At 44.0% G+C, this 22913-nt stretch overlaps 1 protein-coding gene across 1 annotated transcript in view; it reads right to left on the reverse strand.

Moving 5' to 3' along the window:
- srrm4 (serine/arginine repetitive matrix 4) overlaps positions 1 to 6282 on the reverse strand; it is a 67576-nt gene extending 61294 nt beyond the window's left edge. The window contains exon 1 of the mRNA XM_034090388.2: positions 5471 to 6282. Within this exon, the coding sequence (XP_033946279.1) occupies positions 5471 to 5673 (203 nt within the window). The 5' untranslated portion in view covers positions 5674 to 6282. The remainder of the gene's footprint in view (positions 1 to 5470) is intronic.
- Positions 6283 to 22913: the final 16631 nt, after the last annotated feature.

Here is a 22913-nt window from a genome sequence, read left to right on the forward strand (position 1 = left end):
AAAGAAAAAGCGGTCTGGCAGACTGGCCTCTGCAGGTTGACGTTGCAGTAGAATAAATAACAGCATCCATTCATTTCTACTAAGAATTACGATGGCCTGTCTGGTGAGTTAATGTGACAGATATACAATTGTTTTTCTTCCTTAACCCATCAAGACTATGTGATACAACACATACTGGCTTAGTAAAGCAAGACTATGCAAGTTTTGAAGAAGAAATCAAATAGTATTCTATTAAGAAACGGAAAGTTAAATTACTAAGTAAAAAAAGGTCTTTGTTTATTATAGACTCAACAGTTTTGCATCTACAGCTTTACTGTGACCGGCATACTGAGTAGGCTAAGGCAGCTACAGTAATGTTATTTGACAAAAAAAAATATTGCATACGCTCCAGTATAAAATGGACTTAACTGACACAATATGAAAAAAGGAAAATGTTGATTTTCTACCATTTGCTGACTACAGTAGATAGTTGTGTCAAAAGTTTTGAAATACTTTGAATTTATAGTGATTATAAAGCTGGGTGATTCAGTGTTGTTTGGGAATTTGAAGATGTTCTACACATCTTGGTAGTTTCAAACCCTCAACCTCAAAAATGCTTGATCATTAAGATTTAAACTACTCTCACTCTCTAGTTGTTAATGAGCCAACATATCTTCAGCCAAACAAGAAATGAGCAGTCGTATTAGTCTTAGCTTCTGCATTACAATGTCCTTTCGAAAATGAAAAACACCAAGCCTTCTGTCAAACACCTGGGTTTGTTGTTTGATGCACATTTCTTGTTAAATTGCATATGTCTAATCTTGATTTAAGTATTCAAGAAACATTTCCAAAATAATTTCAATGAAGTAAATGTTTCTCTTTTCCTCTTGTTCTTTTCCACCGCTTACTTCGTTTGTATGTTGGATTTCTTAAATGCCTTCTAATGCAACTACATGCTGTGACTGTGTGTCAGATATACAGAAAACAATGCCAAATATAAACCACCTTTACCTAATAGCCTCTCTATTGTAGCTGCTGACATACACAATGCATCCTGCTGCAAACACACACTGGAACGATGTCTAATGTGTTAAGCCAAAGAAAATGGTTTGATTCAAATGGACTGGCTACATTGGAATACATATTACATGTGAATTCATTGCAGTGATAAGTCCTATTCCTGCCCGGGGAGTCTGGGAGTATCATCTCCTACTCTCTTGTCAGCATGCCTCAGCCGCCGCCTCCTGTGTGCTCTGAGTAATACCACACCGAGAGGGCGAGTTTACGCAAAATAAAAAGATACAGAGAGAAAGAGGTAGAGAAATACTGATGTGAGGCGAGGGAGAGAAGTCGCGTAAAGATACTCAGCGATGAAAAGAGTAGAGTTGCAGACAGAGAGATATATAACGGCATATAATGGCAGACAAACCCCTCGTTTGTCATTCTCACAGAGAGAAGGAAAGAGAGAGACGCTATCATGTCCCAGGGGGAGCTCTGACTGCTTCTCCTTGACGTTATCCTCAATTCATTTATTCTCACTCTCAGAACATTTGATGTAAGTTTGTGTTTATGTGGGGGAAATTGCCAGCATGCTATAACACAGACGTAGACATTCAGACAAGATCCCTAAACAGGGAGTGGACACCAAAGCATTTTTTGAGAATGACATAAGTAATTCTGAGGAGACAAAAACTCTAGCTGTCAAACAATCATATATATTGTTAACAAACCACCATTTCGGCCAAACTTTTGTTAAAGAGAAAAGGTACGCATTAAAATAGGATAGAAAGCTTCCATGTCACTGTTTGCTTGTTTTTATTATTATTTGTATTTTCTTTTTTCTTCTTCAATGGGTCTCTAATTCAAGTGTATACTGAACTATATGTTGTTTTGTATGTTTATAAAAATGTCAATAAAAATGTAAGTGAAAAAAAAAGAGAAAAGGTACATTACCAAACGTGCTAAAGTTGTGAGCTCAGTTTTCCTGTGCAATGGGGAGACAGTAGTTGTTGCAGTTCAGAAAATTGCGCCAGAGTTTCCGAATTCTGCTAAATTGAGCCCTGAATTCTGGGCTCTCTTGAGTTTTCCACTCACTTGCTGCCAATCGGCCGCTCGTTTGATGACCGTATTGATTTTCATATCTATGGCGATGACATACAGCTGTTTGCCCTTTGAAAATGCACATATAGCCTCGCTCCTCAGCTGTTTCTCTGACCGCGGGTGCTGGCTCAGCGTTTCCTGTAAATACATCAATCATCTCATCTAAAAGGAGTCCTCGCCATTCAGAAACTGAGCAACTAGAGTGGTTCAATAATACTTCCTTCAACCTATTTGTTTGACTACTGTTCATATCAGATCCCATCATTCCCATTGTTGAATCTCTGCATCTTCTCCCTGTGTTTTTTTTTAATTGATTATAAGATGTTCCTTGTACATTTAAGGCTTTTCTTGGCCAGGCCTCTGGTATTGTTGATTTGTTAATCCCTTATGAGCCACTGAGATCCCCAGGCGGGGGTCTCCTAGTTGTTCCACCCACTTGCTTTGTTACTCGAGGTCACTTTTCACTCCGTGCCTTCTGCTTTGGAACCCCCATTCATAGTATCTCAGAATAGCCATAACCGTTTACTATTTTGTTTTTTACTGCACTTTGTAACTATGTTTACAAGTTTTCTTATAATTATCAAGCATTTAAAAGACCATTTCAAACATGTTGAATGCATTTTTTCCAGCTTTAGTGATCCAGCTTTTGTGTCCACCCGGCCGTATATTCCCACTGGTGCTGTCAGTGAACAAGCCCCTCCAAACCCTTTTCCTCTTCCTCGTTAAACCAGCATCTGCTGAGGTAAGAGGCCTGAACCCCCCTGAAACACACAAACACACTCTCCCTTCTCCCATGCATTGCATTCTCTCAAGCCTGCCATCTGCCACTGAGTTGGACAAGACCCCACTTATTGCAGCCACACATACACACACATGCACGGAGACACACACAGGCTTACAGCATCATTGAAAACCCTTGCCGTTTCTGAAAAACATTTCCAGTACAGAAGAACATGAATGCACGCACACACACACTCTCACACAACCCAAAGTTAGCCAGCCTGCATATTTAATTAGGAGCCCCCCACGAACAAAACAGCTTGCAGGGGTCAATGGTTTAAAGCAGAGCCCCACCCCGCTGCACAGAGCCAGTGAACTCCTCCCCTGCACTGAGTGACTGGCCTGAAGAGGGGGGAGACAGTGAGGACAGAGAGGGGAGGACAACACAACTCTAATTACTCCTCTGTGGCTCACTGGCCCCTCTAGCATTTTGATTTCAGCAGTACTGAGACAGAAGGAGGAGAACAGAAAGCAAGGGTGAGGACGGTGCAAAGAGAGAAAGACTCGTGCTGATTGAACATGAAACATATCCCTGTGGCTCTCTCTCTGTCTTCCCTCTTCTCTCCCTCTCTGCTTGTTGAAGATAATGGCCTCTCACTTTCACTGCAATAGTTCCTCATCCCCTCACTTATCCACGGTGAATAATGATGCTTCCTCTCGGAGAGTAGGAGGAAGAGGACCAAGCCGTAGGCCATGCAATCTGATGGTCTTAGCATTCCCCGGCCACACTCGGCTCGAACAAAATCAACAGTTACTGTATTTATATTCTCTGGGTGTATTGCTTGTTGTGTTTTACTCATTATATACAATCTGTATCCCCCAAAAGTCCATCTGCATTTCAGCAAATGTACAAAGAGACAGGACCCCAGAGGAAAAGCGGACGAAGGAGACTGCTCACGTCTTAAAAACAGACCCAGGCGAATTAGCAACATTATGTCTGCTCTCTGGGGACGTTGAGTCTCCGCCTGCCCCTGCCATGCCGCCATCATTGTCACTGTCACCCTGATGGAGTCCATGCAGGGGCAATGCCACTTGAGGAGAGTTTCCTTCCTTAAAAATCTAAAGCTGAAGAGACAGCTGGGCCCCGCTCCAGAGTCTCCAGCTATTTAAAAAAACGGCTGCTCAGTTCATGGCGGCCAGCCACATTGAAGCTAATTTTATCCTGTGTTCATTTTTTCTCTTTCAATTAGATTTTTGCCAGTTTCCCTAAATAGTATGCGATGGATTCCATCTTATGTACCAGGTTATGGTTGTTTTTGTCTTTTTAAAATAGGGCTGTAGTTATTTGGTTAGATTGCTGAGCTGGGGGCACAATTAAATAAGTCATATTCTATCATATTCTTACAAGTAAAGTGTTATTTGTTGTCATATCATGCAAGGTTATACAATAGTTTATAACCAGGCCATGTGCAGCATTATGGCCCTGCTGTAATTGAACCCATTAAACGCACATTATCTGGTTCAGTGTGTTGCGCCGCCTGTGCCGATGTAGGATGAAATGGGCCATTCTAATCCTCATTAACATAGCTAATTTCACATAAGAGAAAGTTGATAGTGGGTGTCAAAACCATTCAAAGGTCAACCAAGCAAGCTACATCATTTGACGTGTGAGTACGCATGCGCAAACACACAAGTGTGTTAAATGATGTACCTGTTTGATCACTCATTACGTGTTCTGTATTACTCCCAAAATGGTATGGTATTTGACAAAAAAGGCAGAGCAGTGCATGACACAATCGATCAAATTGTCAAGGCCAGCAGTGGATGGTTGATTGCACACTAAGGAGCAAAGATGGGATTAAAAGGAATGGATGAAGAAGAGAAAGAGCAGCAGATATTTTTCATTTCTTCTCGGGCTAAGCTTTGGTTGGATGGATGAAAAGGGGGGAAAACACGTGACATGTTGCTTCTTTAACCGATACTGTCACAAAGCAATGTCACAAGTGGAAAGAGGGGGACACGTGTGACATTAGAGGCATTTAGATGCCGCCATGTGACCTTTAAAAGGGACAATTAACTGAGCGTCACACTCTCCATGGCAGCTGTGTTTGGCCGTATGTCAAATGTCCAGCTGCATTCAAAATCAAAAAAGGGAGATCATTCAAATGGGTGGAGATAAATCAACACCAAAGACATATTTTGAGATATTGTCGTCAGAAAGGATTGGATTGGGGGAGACAAACATATCAAGGTGTATATAAAATATATAGACGTGAAAAAGATGTTCAAATTATGCTTTTATGCCACCTAGATATCTTAAGTGAGTGTTGTCAACTGGACAGCTGTCTCTTGACTTGTAAATGAACAAACACAGGGTGATATGATGGATGGAATGTCTGACACAGGATCCGTCCTGTTGTTGACAATAGAGTTCAGTGATTCTGGCGTGGCTACATTTAGGAAACTGCTTACAAACAAACATCAGTGTCCTGCTTGACAAAACCTCTACAACCACCTGTTTTGTGTAAAAGCAAAGGAGATGTACTACCTCAAAAAAAAGAAGCTTGACCTTCTTTGACAGCTTACACTGAAGCAGCAACACAATTCAAAAGTGTGAGAAATACCAACATGTGTGTATTCCTTAACTGTGATGAAAAGGTAGAGAACTTACTTGGTCACCCTCCTGTGTGCGGTGATGCTGGCCACAATGACACTCTCCGCTCGCGGGGTGGCCACAGCCTTGAAAGTCCCCCTCCAAAACCTCTCAAAGAGCTGCTTTTCCTCCAGCTGCTCGAAGCCGGCAGTGCTGCTCTGCGATCCAAGGGATGGAGAGGGGCCACAGGGGCCGAGTTGGAGCGAACACGGGGGCTCCATCTGTGGTGTCTTAGTCTCCGAACCAAAAACAATATTGTCTACACACTCATGGAAACACTCGGCCGGCTGGTTGCTCAGGAGCTGTCCAAGTACTGAATGAAATCTTTCCAAGCGCAGTGACTGCTTTGCGCGATCCCCTCCTCTCAAAGCAGCGGGTCAATGTGTCAGCTCGTCTGTCTGCTCCTCGTTCTTCAATGGGAGCGTGGGGAGAGGGACAAAAGCTGACCCTCTCCAACTGAAAGCTGGTTATTGTTCTCCCAGATGAGGGAAGGAGGGGTGGGGGGGGATTGTGTTTCTTTCTCTCGGCCTCTCCTTCTCTGTCACATCTGCTGCTTTTTGGTTTCGGGACGGGGTCGGGGTCTGGGCTGGGAGTCGGACCTCTCCTTTTTCTCCCGTGTGCTCCCGGTCGGCAGCCTCACACAGGATGAGGCATCACTCACAGGAGCTTGTTTCAGTCCCGAGGGTGAGAGTGGCTTTTCTTGATGCTGGAGTGCAATGTTTTGGTGTAGAGATGATTGCACTCCCACGCACACCGGCTGAAGGCTGAGCGGGTATCGAGGCAAGTGTTGCTCCGTGTCTGAGGGCACGCGGGAGTGTGCGCTGGAGAGCGTGCGGTTGGAAAGCGAGTGAGGAGCTCAGCAGAGAATCTTGTTTTGTGTGTCTCGGTCTGTGACGTCAAAGACGGGGGCTGGGCGCAGGGGAGAGGGACACCCTCTGTCATCCTCACTGTCTTTGTGTTACACTTGTTTCACTCTGCCTTACCTTTGATTAGGTTCACATTTTATCAGTTTCTCTCTTTCTTACATCTGTTTCTTCTTTGTGTCATCGTTTATTTTTTCTCCCTTCACTCATATCTTAGAATTTTTCTCCTTCTGTTGTTTACTTTTTATCACTTCGATACTTCTGTTATTTAGTCAATTTATCGATCAACCATTTTCTAATCGATGAGGCAAAAACTCAAAACACTGGCTTCTACGTTGTGAGGATTGTCTGTTTTTCATCAATGCAAATGTAATATCTTGGAGATTCAGACCGTCGTTATGTTAACTACAACTATAACATCCTGCAATGTGTTTATGTCTTTACTATTTTTCGGACATTTAAAGGCCGAATGATAAATCCATAATAAAATAATTGTTAGTTTCAGACCTGTGCATTTACTTCTTAAAACAAATAATGGGTGCCTAGAAGAAGTTTCACGCTTTTTAAAAGGTGTTTTCTATTAATAAATGGATATTTTGTTCTTTAAAAATAAATAAACCTGTTGCTTTTGTTTTGGTCTACAGAGGGTGGAAAAATTTATGTAGACAATATCACAGCTCAGAACATTTATAGTGTCTTGATATATAATAGGCCTAAACCAGACCACGCTGGCACGCCTGCAGCTGTTACAAAACGCCGCGGCTCGGCTGCTTACAGGAACACGCAAGCATGAACACATCACACCAATTCTGGCTTCCCTCCACTGGCTTCCTGTCCATTTTAGAGTTCATTTTAAGATGTTATTGTTTGTTTTTAAATCGCTGAATGGGCTGGCCCCTCAGTACATCTCTGACCTCCTACAGGTGTACACCCCCTCAAGGGCTTTGAGGTCGGCTGATCAGCTGCGGCTGGTAGTTCCCAAAAACCAAGAAAAAGACCAGGGGAGACCGAGCCTTCTCAGCGGTAGCCCCCAGGCTCTGGAACGACCTGCCCCCCATGTCAAATTGTCGCCCACCCTTCAAACTTTTAAGTCCCGTCAGAAGACCCACCTCTTTTCCCTCGCTTTCGAGTCAGTTTGAGCTACGTTTTATCGATTTGTATGTTTTTATTTGTCTGTCCATAGCCTTTATGTGCCTTGTATCTATTCTTATGTGCGCCTTTTATCTATTATTGTAATATTATATTTTATGATAATGTTATGTTTGCTATGAAGCACTTCGGTAAACCCTCTGTTTGTAATGTGCTATATAAATAAAGTGGATTGGATTGGATATATCACTAAAAAAAACTTCCTTTGCCTTGAAGATGAAGATGAAGATGAATGTATTTTAACATTTTCAGTTTCATCATAAACTTATTAAATCAGTATTGAATAGTGTGGTGCCACGTGATGGGACATAATTCACCTCTGGTTATTGTGTTGCAACACAGACCTGTTAGAGAGGGCATCGGAAGCTAGGTTCATTCATGCTAGCTTCACAACAAGTAAGCTAATGTCTTAACCTGTCTGAATGTTCTTTGATAATAAAGTGTGGAGTTCCATACTGAACACACCGCCTCCGACTCCCATTCATCGGCTCTACACTGGTGACCCCGACTTTTCCGAGAAGATTTCCGGAAAATTAACGAACATGGCTGAGCGCGATGTTTTCGTAAAGCTGCCGGAGTTTTGGGAGAATGCTGCGGTGGCGTGGTTTGCACACGTGGAGGCGCACTTCGCCTGCCGGCAGGTCCGTGACGGGGACCTGAAGTACTACCACGTTGTAGCAGCGCTAGGAGGCTCCACGTCGTCCAGGTTGGTTGGTTTTATCACAGACCCCCCACACCATGGCAAATATGAGGCGATTAAGGCCCTCCTCCTTAAGACATTTAGCTTATCTGCTAAGGAGAGGGCCCGCCAGTTACTTGACATTCAAGGCCTAGGAGACAGCAAGCCATTTCAGCTAATGGAGAAAATGCTAAATCTGCTAGGGGGGGAAGATCCCCGGATTTTATTCACGGAGATTTCCTGCGTCACTTGCCTCCCCGGGTCCAGACGGCGCTGGCCAACACGCCTGTCACAGAGCCGCGTGCCTTGGCTGAGGAAGCGGATCGTTTTTTCCTGGCTACACAACAGCCCGGTGCAGAGACGTTAGCCGCGACGCTCAGCGGCCCATCTGCAGTCAAGACAGCATGGCGGAGGCCGGACACGGCAGTTTCGAGCCGGCGTGGAGACACCGGAGAGTGCTTTTACCACGCACGTTTCGGGACAATGGCGAAGAAATGCATCGCTTCGTGCAGCTACAAACCCCCGGGAAACGGAGGGGCCGGCGCTCGGTAGTGGCCCTGAGCGTCGGCGGCACGTGCAGGCTCCTCTTCGTCAGCGACAGCGTTTCGGGGAGCCTGTTTCTGTGTGACACGGGCGCTCAACGGAGCGTAGTTCCTGTGTCGAGTGAAGACGCCACCCGGGGTGGGCACGGACCGCGATTGACGACGGCTAACGGCGGTCCCATTCGCACGTACGGCGTGAGGCCGATGTGTTTGTGCATCGGAGGACAGCGTTTCAGCTGGGATTTTGTGACAGCGGACATTTATTTTTAACGGCGGGTTCTGCCCGTGCGGGGATTACCGCCGACTCAACGACGCCACTACGCCTGACCGCTATCCAGTGCCGCACATTCAGGACTTTTTGGCGCATCTGGCCGGTACAGGGGTGTTTTCCAAGGTGGACCAGATGCCCATGCACCCCCTGGACATTCTCAAGACGGCAGTGATAACACCTTTTGGACTTTTTGAGTTCCTGCGGATGCCTTTTAGACTCAAGAATGCCGCTCAGACGTTCCAGCGCCTGATGGATTCGGTGCTGCGGGACCTGCCGTTTGTGTTTGTCTACCTCGACGACATACTCGTCGCCAGCGCTTCAGTGCAGGAGCACCTGTCCCACCTCCGAGCCCTTTTTACACGACTCAACGAACACGGATTAATCATCAATCCTGCAAAGTGCCAGTTCGGTGTGTCTGACATTGATTTCCTGGGGCACCGTGTCACCAAGGAAGGTGCGACACCTCTGCCAGCGAAGGTGGAGGCTGTTGTGGCTTTTCCTTGCCCGCTCACAGCCCGGTCGCTCCGTGAGTTTCTGGGGATGGTGACCTTCTACCACCGTTTCATCGCCCGGGCCGCACACATCATGCAGCCACTGTATGAAGCGTTGAAAGGCAAGACCCCCGTCCAGGCGATCGACTGGACAGCAGAGGCGGACGTCGCTTTTGCTGAGGTCAAGACCACGTTGGCTCAGGCGGCTTTGCTGGCACACCCATCATCTACGGCTCCCATTTCCATCACCACGGACGCGTCGGACTACGCGGTCGGCGCAGTGCACGAGCAGTGGGTGGAGGGCGCTTGGCAGCCGCTCGCCTTTTTCAGCCGCCAGCTGACGCCCAGAGAACGCAGGTACAGCGCCTTTGACCGAGAGCTCCTTGGACTTTATTTGGCCGTGCGGCACTTCCGTTTCATGCTGGAAGGCCGTGAATTTACGGCATTTGTCGACCACAAGCCGCTCACCTTCGCCATGTCAAAAGTGGCGGAGCCTTGTTCGACACGTCAGCAGCAGCAGCTGTCCTACATATCAGAGTTCACTACGGACAGTAAGCACGTGGCTGGCAAGTCAAACCTGGTTGCTGATTGCTTCTCCAGAGTCGTCATCGGTGCCGTCCAGTTGGGCCTGGCCTATACTCGCATGGCGGCGGACCAGGTCACAGATCCCGGCGTCCAGGCTCTGAAGGTGGAGAGCGCGGGGCTGCGCTTGAAGGACGTGGTGTTCGGCGACGCGGGCATTACATTATTACATTACATGTCACTTGTTAGACGCTTTTATCCAAAGCGACTTCCATACTCAATACTGTGGGAAATCCCCACAGGAGCAATTTGGGGTGAAGTGTCTTGCCCAGGGACACAACGACATGCTGACTGCAGTGGGGTTTGAACCTGTGACCCCCTGAACCCAACACCAAGGCCCTTATCCACTGCGCCACACGCCTCATTACCCTCCTGTGTGACGTTTCCACGGGCCTGGCGCGGCCTGTCGTCCCTGCCAGCTCAGGCGCTCTGTGTTCGAGGCAGTGCACGGCCTATCACACCCCGCCATTAAGCCTTCGGTGCGCTTGGTGGCCGTGAAGTTCGTCTGGCATGGACTTGGGCTGGTGAGTGCGTGGGTTGTCAGCGCGCTAAGGTGCACCGCCACACGAAGGCCCCTTTGGAGCGTTTCCTGGTGCCTGAGAGGAGGTTTGACCACGTCAACATCGACCTGGTTGGTCCATTGCCCTCCTCTCAAGGTTTTTCCTACCTCCTCGCCATGGTGGACAGGACGACCCGTTGGCCGGAGGCGGTTCCTCTCGTGTCAACGTCAGCCGCAGACATTGCCCGAGCTTTCATTGCGACGTGGGTGTGTCATTTTGGCACCCCGTCAGACATTTCCTCGGACAGAGGCTTACAGTTCACGTCCAAGCTCTGGAACGCCGTGGCGAGTGGTCTGGGGGTTAAGCTGCACAGGACTACCGCTTATCACCCTCAGGCTAACGGCCTCTGTGAGCGGTGTCATCGCTCCATGAAAGCGGCCCTCAAGGCCGGCCTTACGGACGGGAATTGGGTCGACAAGCTGTCCTGGGTGATGCTGGGCCTAATGACTGCGCCTAAAGAAGACCTGCAGTGCTCTACGGCTGAGATGGTATACGGTCAGCCGCTGAGGGTTCCTGGGGATTTCCTCCCTAACGCATCGGCTCCCTGGTCGGCGTCGGACCAGCGGGCTTTCCTGCAGGACGCCGCTGAGGCCTTTGCTCCGATCCCTACTACTCAGCACGGTACTCAGGTGTCCCGGGTTCATCCGGCACGCGCAGAGGCCCCCTGCAGCCCCCTTACGATGGGTCTTTCCGGGTCTTGGAGCACGGGGACAAGCACCTGGTGGTCGACCTGGGTGGCAAGGCAGAGCACGTCTCGGTGGACCGGGTGAAGGCTGCTCACCTGGACTTAGACCAGCCGGTGGTGCTGGCTCGACCTCCGCGACGGGGACGCCCCCCGGCTGTGACCCCTGTCACTGATTTAGGACCTGTTGTTCCGGTCCCTCCTCTTCCGGGGGCCGTGCAGGTGGATGTCGCTTCTCCGGCTCTCGTGCTCAGGAGTCGTGGGGGTCGGCGCGTCGTTCCTCCCCGCCGCACAGACTTTCTTTACATGTGAATGGGGGGGCTTGTGTGGTGCCACGTGATGGGACATAATTCACCTCTGGTTATTGTGTTGCAACACAGACTCCTTAGAGAGGGCACCGGAACCTAGGTTCATTCATGCTAGCTTCACAACAAGTAATAAGCTAATGTCTTAACCTGTCTGAATGTTCTTTGATAATAAAGTGTGGAGTTCCATACTGAACACACCGCCTCTGGCTCCCATTCATCGGCTCTACAATAGCATATATATATATATAGCATGATATTGCAAAGTGCTGCTATCGCCTGAATATTATAAAGATGTATTCTGTAAAATGTTGAAAACGATGTCAGTCTTTCTCTCTTTCTTGTCCTCTCACTCACGCAGACACTCTGTGGGAGTCTTGGACAAAAGGCTGAGTAAATCAGCATAACAAAGGGCCGGCTCGGTGAGGAGCAACCGGAGCATGTGGCTGACACAAACCTCCCCCAGGGGGTTTCATCTTTTCCCTGCCGTCGGATAACTCCTCCTTTCCTCTCCAGGCTGCTTCTACACGACATATAACACGGAGCAACAGCTCAACAAGCTCCACCCCACCCCTCCTTCCTTCCCTCCCTCCCTTTCCTCTTCTTTGCTGTGGCTCTAATGCTGCGAGTCATCTGCTGCTTCTCAGTGCTCTAACATGTGGCGCTCTGCTTTGAAACGTTGGGGGGGATTATTGACAGAGGGAACCCACCCTGTTTAGGCTACAACAAACAGCTAGTGTAAAACTTGAAAGGATAATACTATTTTGGCAATGTATTGCATGCTTACATAACCTTTTAATACTTTAAACTACTATTTGACAATTTTCGTTACTTTTACCTTGCAAATCCATATGAATAATACCAAGATGCAACCAGATAAATGAAAATGTATAATTATGGATTAAGCTTTTTGGGGTTTTTCCTGCCCTGTAGGTTTGTGTGCATGCAAGTGGTCTGTGAAATCTAAAATCCCAAAGTTCTCTCTAGAGGCAGTTTCTTTTTCTTTTTTTCTATTTCCCCTCTCAAGGCTCCATCTTAGGACCTTTGCTTTTTAATGCTACCTCTGGCTGAAATTATTAAAAAGAGCGATCTAAGTTATCACATCTATGCAGACGACACCCAGATTTATTTTAAAATCACACCAGGAGACTGTTCTCTGATTAGAACACTGAGCAAGTGCATTGAGCACATCACTGACTGGATGACTCAGAACTTTCTCCAACTGAACAAACAAAAAACTGAGATCATTGTTTTTGGAGCAAAGAAGGACCGATTAAACGTAATCGCAGAGCTTCAGTCGGCAGACTACAAAACCACTAATAAAGCCAGAAATCTAGGTGTAGTGATGGACTCAGACCTGAATTTCAACAGCCACATTACAACAGTCATTAGGTCTGCTTATTATCACCTGAAGAATATATCGAGGATTAAAAAACTAATGTCACAACAGGACTTAGAAAAGCTTGTCCATGGGCTCACCAGAGCCAAACAATCCATCAGAAAACTGCAGCTGATTCAGAACGCTGCTGCACGTGTCCTCACTAACACTAAAAGAGTGGATCACATCAGTCCGGTTCTGAAATCTCTACATTGGCTTCCAGTCGGTCAAATAATTGATTTTAAAGTACTATTGCTAGTTTTTAAATCATTACATGGTTTACCTAAGTATATTGTTGAACTCCTGCATAATTACGAGCCATCAAGGTGCCTCAGGTCTTCTGGGACGGGTCTGCTATCGGCTCCGAGAGTAAAAACAAAACATGGAGAGGCAGCATTTAGCTGTTATGCCCCGACACTCTGGAATAAACTACCCAAATCATGCACGTCCGCAGAAATGCTTACTATTTTTAAATTGAGACTAAAAACATATCTCTTTGCCGCTGCTTTTAATTGAGATGCTCATATTCGAACTACAGTATGCCTTTTAAACATGTATTGTTTACCTGTGGTGTTTATTTTTATTATCTTTGCTTTGTAATGTCTGTTGTAAAATTGTATAATGTGTTTTTAATGTATTTATTCCTAAAAAGTATTTTAATTTGTTTTGTAAAGCACTTTGAATTGTCGCGTACAGAAAAGTGTTATATAAATAAACTTGCCTTGCCTTGCCTTGAAAGTAAGGTTGAATGTAATATTACAAAGATTGTATACACTCACCCTCTTTCAGCTGGAGGTCCAGACTCAAACACATGAACTCCTTATTGTTCTTCATGATCCTCTGCTCAAACTTCTTAACTTCCCTTGAAATGTTTCTCTAGATTGGAAGAAACCACAGAGAGCAGATAAGATATATTTGTGGTGTAGCTTAGATCTGTGACAGCCATTGTGTTAAACCTGTTTTCTTACAGGATTTAAATGTAAAAGGACAAATAGAATTCATGTAATTTACCTTAAAATAACCATCAGTGAAATAGGACTGAATTATAATACATAGTATTTATTGTTGTAATGGCATAGATTTTTGCACTGATTGGTCATTTATTATAAGATTTTTCTAACAATTTCAAAGTTATTTTATTTAAATATGTTTTAACAGTGTTGGAATTCATTAAGACATAGCACTTCGTCTGGATTTATAATGCATATACAAACTGATAACATGAAACCTTGATGTATAACTACCGCAGCCACTTAATGATAAGTGGCTGCTTCATCAGTGTGCTTTGCATAAAGATGGCGCAGAAGCATCAAATCAGAGGGCAGGGAGGAGCAGGCCCTGCAAAACACAGAATATGTTTCACGTATGGTGGCGAATACCAAACAGCTGTTTCTGCCCTGGGAGGAAGTCCAGGTAATATTGGAGGCTGTGCCGAGGTCAGCTTCCTCCTCAGTGCTTCTGCTAGCTTCTGGTTTTATATGGAACATTGAGCTGAAGGACACCCAGGCGCATTAAACAGAGGAGGGACAACTTTAAATTGTTCAGCTTTGGCGTTTTAATGGAGATTTGTTTTATTCATTTCATTTATTCACATTATTAACATGAGCACTTGAGTCCATCATGTAAATGTGCCAGATTTAGTCATATATTTTCACCTATGAAAACAAGGCATCACGTACACGATAAGAGACTTTTCAAAATAATTGATACGTAACTGATATTATGGTAAAGGCGTCAAAATATAATCAAAGGCTGGAATAACTGCAAATTGAGCAATCTACCTCTACAAATCATCGACAATTTGAAGGCTCTGAACAAGGCAGCTGAACAGTCCTCTGTAATTTGTCCTCCATCCATTGTACATCACCAATTAGTTAATGTATTTTAAAAGAAGCAGAGGGAATGTCTGCCATGTTTCGGTTGGGCTCAATGGCTTTGCGCTGTCAGATCTCATGCTGACAGTAATTGCAGTTGTTAGCGCAGACAGATTAATCTCCATGGGTTTTTTAAACAAATATATTCAGCATGAACAGGAAAAGGCAAAGTGTTTGTGTTTCACAGAGTAAGTCAATACATTTCTTTTCACGCCACTGTTTGCATCATTTCAAAATGAGGTTTTTTCTGGTGAAACTTGTGATAGAAAAAGCTTAGCATAACCTTTCATTCAAAACCATGTTCAGTACTTTCTTTTCAAAGCGTTCAGGACAGCCACGCTTTTCTCTAAACATGTGTGATCCATGTTGTTGTCAGAATAGATAATCAGATGGCTCATCATGCTCTGATAGGTGCAATAGAAGTTACAGATGTCAAAATGTATAATATTACTTGCGAACACAAAATAGAGAAACTATTTCCAGATCAGGAGGTGGGAAAGAGAAATGTAGATAATGATACATTTGGTGTCTTCTATTATTTTCTGTGATGGTCTTTGTTCAACAGAAGTTTGAAAATGTTGCAAACAGTGTGGACATTTAGTATGCTTAACTGACTCACATGATTTATGACTTTCAATCATGTGATTATAAGCTCATAAATGTTTAAAGAACCTACAATGTCACAAACATTGGACCCTACAAATAATTCTACAAGTTATGATGTAAGATTTTTGGGAAATAAGCACACAATGTATCGTTGAATCTTTTCTATTGCTCCTGCAGTCTTTCAGAAAGACAGATGAACAGCTTTGAACACTTTGTATAGCGTGTACGCCAACAAGTCCTCCAACTCATACGACCAAATAGGTCGATTGTTCAAGCGCTTAATATGTCCTATAATCACGTTTTAAAGTTTTCGACCTCTAGTGCTCCCGTTGATTGCAAACGTTACAGAGGGTAGTTTATTCACAAATAACCCTCTCTGTAAAATCCTAAATTGTAGGATAGTTTGGCCATTAAAACGCTTTTTGATTAGATTTCTAGCAAGAAGTGTATATTGTACTTTTAGAATCCACGTCCAGTCGATGTGTAGGATCTATAGTTTGATAGATATTACGAAGATGATTTGAGGTTTCGCCAGGAGAACGTGTATATGCGGCAGCTTCCATGTAAAGTTAGCGTCAACCCCAGGGGCGGTGGGTGCTGTAGGCTAGGGAAGGCTAACGGCCCGTCCACACAGCGGCGTGCGTTGACGCTTCCCCATTCACTTTGAATGGGGTGACGTCACTTTTAGTCGAAATGCATCGTGGGAAGCGACGTGGAGCGAAGCTGGCGTGGCTCGCTGAAAAAGTTGAGCAATGTTCAACTTTTGACGCCTCGGTGAGGCGTCAGCCAATCGAATCATATGCCAGTACAAACTCTAGCCAATCAAACCGCTGCTTGTGTGTCAGGGGCGGGAGATTCATGTGATTGGTTGTTGGTCGAGTTTCAGACACGCCCGCCGGCAAGCGTCAGCGCACGCCGCTGTGTGGACGGGCCGTAAGCCTTCCCAAATAGTTGTGTCACTGCATCCTGGTAAAATAAAAATATAATGTTTAATGTTTGTGTCTTTGACAGCGCTGCTATGCAGCCACCTGTGCCCTGTGCTACGAAGCCAGTTCAAACCCTGGATATGTTTGAGTTATCTTCACTAACCCTAACAAACGAGATCTCGACGCTGGTTAATATCAACTCGGTAAATCAAGCCAGGGCTTCTCTCACCAGCTGAGAGCGCGTTCACGTGAAAGGGGTGGGGTTAGCAACATTTTACCAATCACAAACAGGGACAAGTGTACTGACAGCGCAGCGTCATACTTCATTAATGAAAAGTAAACTAATTTTAGACAAATATGAACTTTAAAGTTCATATTTGTCTAATATTAGTCATCCATGATTTAAACATAATAATCCAGGATACAAGCCACCTGCAAGGTGAATACAGAACAACTAGTTAAAAAATAAATCAACTACCGAGTGTTTGAAAGCGTAACAGTTTTATGATATCACTGCCCCATCTAAGACACGAGTGGATCTGACTTTAATTACATTTGAGTGGAGTGTTTCGTCAACCTAATGTGTTGCTTAAAATAATACTTCTGCATACAGTATGTGACACTGTGAGTGTTGCACGGCCAGATACGGCTCAGCTGACTCAGATAAGGAGATAATATAGGCTATGATATTATATGAACGATGATCTGATTGAATGTGATATGAATGATAAGTGCGACACGTCGGCGTCTTCTCTGCATACAGCAGTTTAAACTGTATTTCCTTTCTCCTGTAATATGACTTGATAGATTTAAACTCCGCACACTGAGCTCTGATTTTTCAGCAGGCGGTGCTTTCACTGAGTTGATCTCTTTTCTATAGACGCCGGAGTCGGGCAGCGTCAGTTAAAAAAAAGTGATTTAGTCTTCCCAAACCTGAGCCTCACGCGCCGCCCATGGTCAACCCTCACAGGATGAAAACAGTATTTCCGGTCTCGAGGTTTTCATAATAAAACCAATGATCAAATGATTTAAGAGTGATATCTGCAGTACTCATCCACTAAAAACATCAGTTTATCCTTGTTAATTATACGACATTAATTGGTTTAAATTGTGTACAATGCTTAAATTGTGTACAATGCTTAAATTGTGTACAATGTGTTTTTCCCATAGGTTTTTCTCTCTCGATTCTGAGGGACACATTTATTTTTTCAGAGGTTTTGATAGGCTAAAACATCAAACTACACCCATAATCCTGGATGTTTTAGCCGCAATGCACGTCAGGATATGGTGTTTATGCGATATGAAATCGGAAAACATTTTTAAAAAATAAATAAATACTTTATTCCGAGTGTTCTTGCTTTTCGCTTTGGAAGTCATCACGTAACAGCATTGTAATACACGGTTCGGCTGCATTAAATATTACACATCTGCCGTAGATATTTATTTATAGAGCCCTGATCAGAAGACCTTTTGACAAACTGAAAGAACTGCAGCCAAAACTGAATACGTGACGTGGATCATAAATATATCAGCAATTGAACAACATCTTACATTTCTTTTCACAGAATACATCTCCTTGCAGTATCAACACTAATTCGGCTGACTTTTATATTTGATCCAATTAGTAGATAGGCTATATTTACAGCATAACGGTGCACAGCTGATAGAAAGGGACTTGTCATTTTTAAAGATATTACTGGTTTACTGAACTACCTTTCCAACTCCTCATGCAGTTGACTGTTACAGGTCTATACAGGTTCATGGTATAATTTATAAGCTTCAAATCGAGAGACTGAAACTGTATTTTCCTTTACCGTTCTGTTTTAATTTCACAATAAAGTTAATAGTCATATTATGTTTGATATTATTATGTTTTAACTAGACTGTATTATTCTGTTCTATGAACATGTAAGTGTTTACATAAACAGATGAAGCGACCACTTCTTTGATTCCGAGTGTCCATCTTTTATTTCACTGGCACGTAACATGCACACATACCTTATCCACATACGTCATCCACGTGATCTCTGTAATCAAAGATCTTGTATTCACCAAGATGTTACATCCCCCTTCTTTAGAAAATAACAGTATAGCTGCCATAACAAATTATAGCCATATGCATTTAAAATAAATGTACATCTTAAGGCACTATATCTACTAATTGTGATTACTCTATCACTGAGGGAATATTATAAGGCTGGTACATCAACATTTAGTAAACACTTCTGCAGTTTAACTTATCTTGTTGAACAGTTGCCCAGAACATGTAGTACTGCTTCTGAAACAAAACTGTTGAATTCAATTTCTAAACAAATAAAATCACAGTGCATTGTCAGTGTTGCATTTTTTTTTCTTCTTTTTTACAGATTTAACACATTTCTTGGCTTCACTATGCGGCCTGATCTTGAGATCTTATTGTAAACAATGTGTGATTGCTCTCTGGGGCCTATTTGTTTCTCATTGTCCTGCTGCAAAGTCTTAGTGTCCTCAGGCTCCAACTGCTCGTCTGATGGAGTCTCCTGATCTGTGTCACTCACACCTTTGTAGAAGGTGACTCCTGTTGCGCCGAAACATGTGACCTCCGTCCGTGAAGATGTTGTAGGATCTCTGGGTACCTGCTGGCTCGACTACTGTTGCAGATTTCCATGTCCCTGTTGGAAGCTAGAAGCGGATCGTGGCTCCCACTGGTAGTGCAGGCAGTGGTATGGCATTCCTGTCATAATATTGTTTTTGTCGTGTTTGGCACTGTTCTCTCCTGCTGTGAACGGTGCTGCGACAGGCAAGCTCTGGTTGTAGATGCTTTTCAGTGGTGGGAAGGATGGAGCGCAGACGCTTGCTCATGAGTAGCTGCGCTGGCGATTTCAAACCATCCACTGGTGTGTTTCTATACTCCAACAAGCTGAGGTACAGGTCAGTTCTCTGAGCGTGTGCTTTGTCCATGAGAGCTTTGGCAGTGTGAACTGTTTTTTCTGCTAGCCCGTTGCTCTGTGGATACAGAGGACTGCTTGTGATATGCTTGAAGTCCCATGCATGAGCAAAACCTTTAAACTCTTGTGAACTGTAGCAAGGTCCATTATCGCTGACTAGTGTCTGTGGTATTCCAAATCGAGCGAACATGGCCTTCAGCTTTTGGATGACGACTGAGGCTGGTGATTTTTTCTACCTCAAAGTACCTACTATAATAGTCAACTACAACTACATAGTCAGTACTGTTCCATGTGAACAGATCAGTGGCTATTACCTGCCAAGGTTGTTCTGGGATTGGGTGTGACATCACAGGCTCTTTTCCCCAGTGAGATGATAGTGAACTGTTCATGAACTTGTCATGAAAAGTTCATGAAATATCAGTGAACCATATTCATGAACAGCTCATAAACAACTCATAAACAGCTCATAACAAAGTTGATGAACTGTTCATGAAAGTGACATGAACATTAAATGGCACTAGGGCAGTTCATGAACTACTCATGAAACTCCTGTGCTGGAATGGTTCATGAACAATTCATGGAATATGGTTTTAGGCAGGTTCATGAACAATTCATGAAATGGAGTTTTCAGTGAGTGTGTAGGGATATTCAGTTTTCAACCAAGAACATTTCAAGAATTGTTCATGAACATATCAAGAACTGTTCATAACAACTTCATGAACCATTCATGAACAGTTCATACCCAGTCACTGAATATAATTCAATGGCTGGCTATGAACTGTTCATGAACTGTTCATGAACTGTTCATGAACCATTGACTGTGGGTCAATTGGCAACCATAGAAAACAACAATTATGTCAATCACAATGGAACTTTACTCAAATTAACATACAAACATACATGTATACAGGTGGAGCACTACAATTAATCCTATCACTATTTGAAGCAGTTCTTGACACTCAGCTGCACAACAAATGTTGTTACGGGTCCCAAAAGCTTGGGTACCACAGCAACAATAAATGATTTCTGTAGAAAACAGAAAAGTGCAGCAGCAATAATTATACACAGGATCCGGTTGATCGTCTGGATTGCTTCTTATTCAAGTACACAGTTACATTCAAATAGCTGAACTTTACAAACATCAAATTTCTCCATTTAAGTTATCCGTCTGTCACAGTCAATTACTGTATCTCAAGGAGAAATTCAACATAGTCAATATACATTATTACATTACATTGCATTTAGCTGCTTTTATCCAAAGCGACTTACAATAAGTGCGTTCGACCAACAAAATACAAACTTGAAGAAAACAGAATTATATAAGTACATCAGGTTTCATAGAGCAAAAACATTTCAAGTGCTACTCAACTGGCTTTAGATAAGCCAGTCCATAAGTGCTTTGTTAATAGTTCTATTGCTCGAATTGGAGTCGAAAGAGATGAGTTTTCAGTCTGCGCCGGAAGGTGTGTAAGCTATCTGCTGTCCTGATGTCAATGGGGAGCTCATTCCACCATTTTGGAGCCAGGATAGCAAACCCACATGTTTTTGCTGATGGGAACTTGGGTCCCCTTCGCAGCGAGGGTGCAGCGAGCCGTTTGGTTGATGCAGAGCGGAGTGCACGTGCTGGGGTGTACGGTGTAGTGGGGATTTTTATTATTATCATCCTTATTATTATCCTTATTATGTCTTTCATATGTTTAAACCAAATGCTTCTTATTTCCTCTTGTTGTGCTTTTACCATTATTATTCTATTATATTCTCTTATGAGTTTCCCAGTCTCTGCAAGGCCACAGCTGTTTCAGCAGACTGGGAGACTCATACACAGTCAGACACATCACGAACTTCCCTGCTCTGAGAACCGTTATGCTATCTACTCAAGGCCACTGGGTGTCTCATCAACAATCTGACTGTGTGAACCCAGATTGTTCTCTTTCCCACTCCTTTTCTATATAACCTTTGCTTTTCCATTGTTCTGCGCACTCTCGCGCAGACTTTTCATACTCTGTGCGACTTGTGACATATTTATATTATTGTATCGTGTATTTGAAGCTTCAAATAAATAACCAAAAGACAGCTTTGCTTGATTCACCATTTATTTGTATTGTTCATTTGACTTGTACTCTCCAGCGCTGTGTTGGGCCCTAGATTTCCATAACAAATGGCGTTGTCGGCAGGATCTCTGTAAGTTAGATTGTGAACCACTCCGGACGCTGGTGGTCGCTCCAGGATCTTTGGATTTTCCTCTACCTCGACAGAAACCGTACGAGACGAGAGGACCAGCGCCGGGGTGGAACCGATTGACTTCACGAGATCCAACGAACTCAAAGGGCTTTCAATACTCGGTGAGATGTGCAAAGTCTAAATTGTTTAAAGTTAAACGTAATTAAAACTCCATGACATCAGGAGAGGGACTGCTCGAAAACAGAGATATTTGGCATATCTAGCATCGACGGATGAAAAATAGTGTTTTGGTGACACGGAGTGTTTTGGTGACACTTTAAAAGACTTTGCTATGGGGGCAAAGCAGGCGAGGGGGTATGTACAGCCTCCTGAGGGTCCGATAGTTGATGTCATGCGAGCAAAATATGGTGAAGAAAGTCTGTCTAAATTAAATATATGGACGGAAATGTTCGGATTTCCTAAGGGAGGTTCTTTGAGTAAATTAAAAATCAAAAACCTAAGGGATAAATTACAAGAGTGTGAAGATGGAATGAAGAAGAAGAGTACAATTAAAGTAAAAGACTTAGAGAAACTGGACACCCATAGAAAGTGTTTATAATACTGGGGAGTAAAAAAAAGGCAGTTGGCCTTGGGGATTAAATAAAATATTAAGGTTGAAAATGAATGTGAAGAAAAGAAATACATTATTTCCAAAAGACATGTAAACCCCAGACATCCCTGTGTCCTTCCATTGCAGGCCTGAATGACCTCTCCTCGACTGGGTATCCCTTCCCTCCTCCGGCGTACAACCCTGGCAATCTGGTTGGAACACCTCAACCACCTCCACTACAAGCCCCAGCCATGCAGTCAGCGTCAACTCCAAGCTCGACAACAGCGGGATAAACAAACCCGATGCCCTAGGAGACCAAGCAGGTGTTTGGGAAACAAACCTCAGTAATGCCTTTCTCAACGGACTCACAGACACAGCGCAAGCTAAACAAAATGCTGGCCGCTCACAATACCGAGGGAGAGGCAGAGGAGGTTTTCAGAGGCAGAGGACAAGAAGCAAGACGTTCATTTGAAGAAAGATGTTTCCAAGTGTGGAAGTGTTGAACATTGGATTATGGGACTGCTCACAGAACACTGGAGTGGAGGCAGAGGGGGACAGCAAGGAAGGGGCCCAATCGAGCGAGATGGAAATTCAGCCAGCAGCATCAAACCAGGGAAGTGACACACACACACACACACGCATCATACATGCTATTGAGAAATTAGAAGAATTAGAGGACATGTCTGTAATTAAAAAGGGTACATATTTGAAATATGACAGTGAATGTTTGCATTAAGAAATGTCCCACACATTTTTGGTTGATTCTGGGGCTACACATTCTGTGGTAAAAAAGGGTAGATTTGCCTGAATGCAAATTTAGTGATAGATTTATTCATGTGCTGGGTTTATGAAAAGG

This window comes from Pseudochaenichthys georgianus, chromosome 9 (assembly GCF_902827115.2).
Source record: "Pseudochaenichthys georgianus chromosome 9, fPseGeo1.2, whole genome shotgun sequence".
NCBI lineage: Eukaryota > Metazoa > Chordata > Actinopteri > Perciformes > Channichthyidae > Pseudochaenichthys > Pseudochaenichthys georgianus.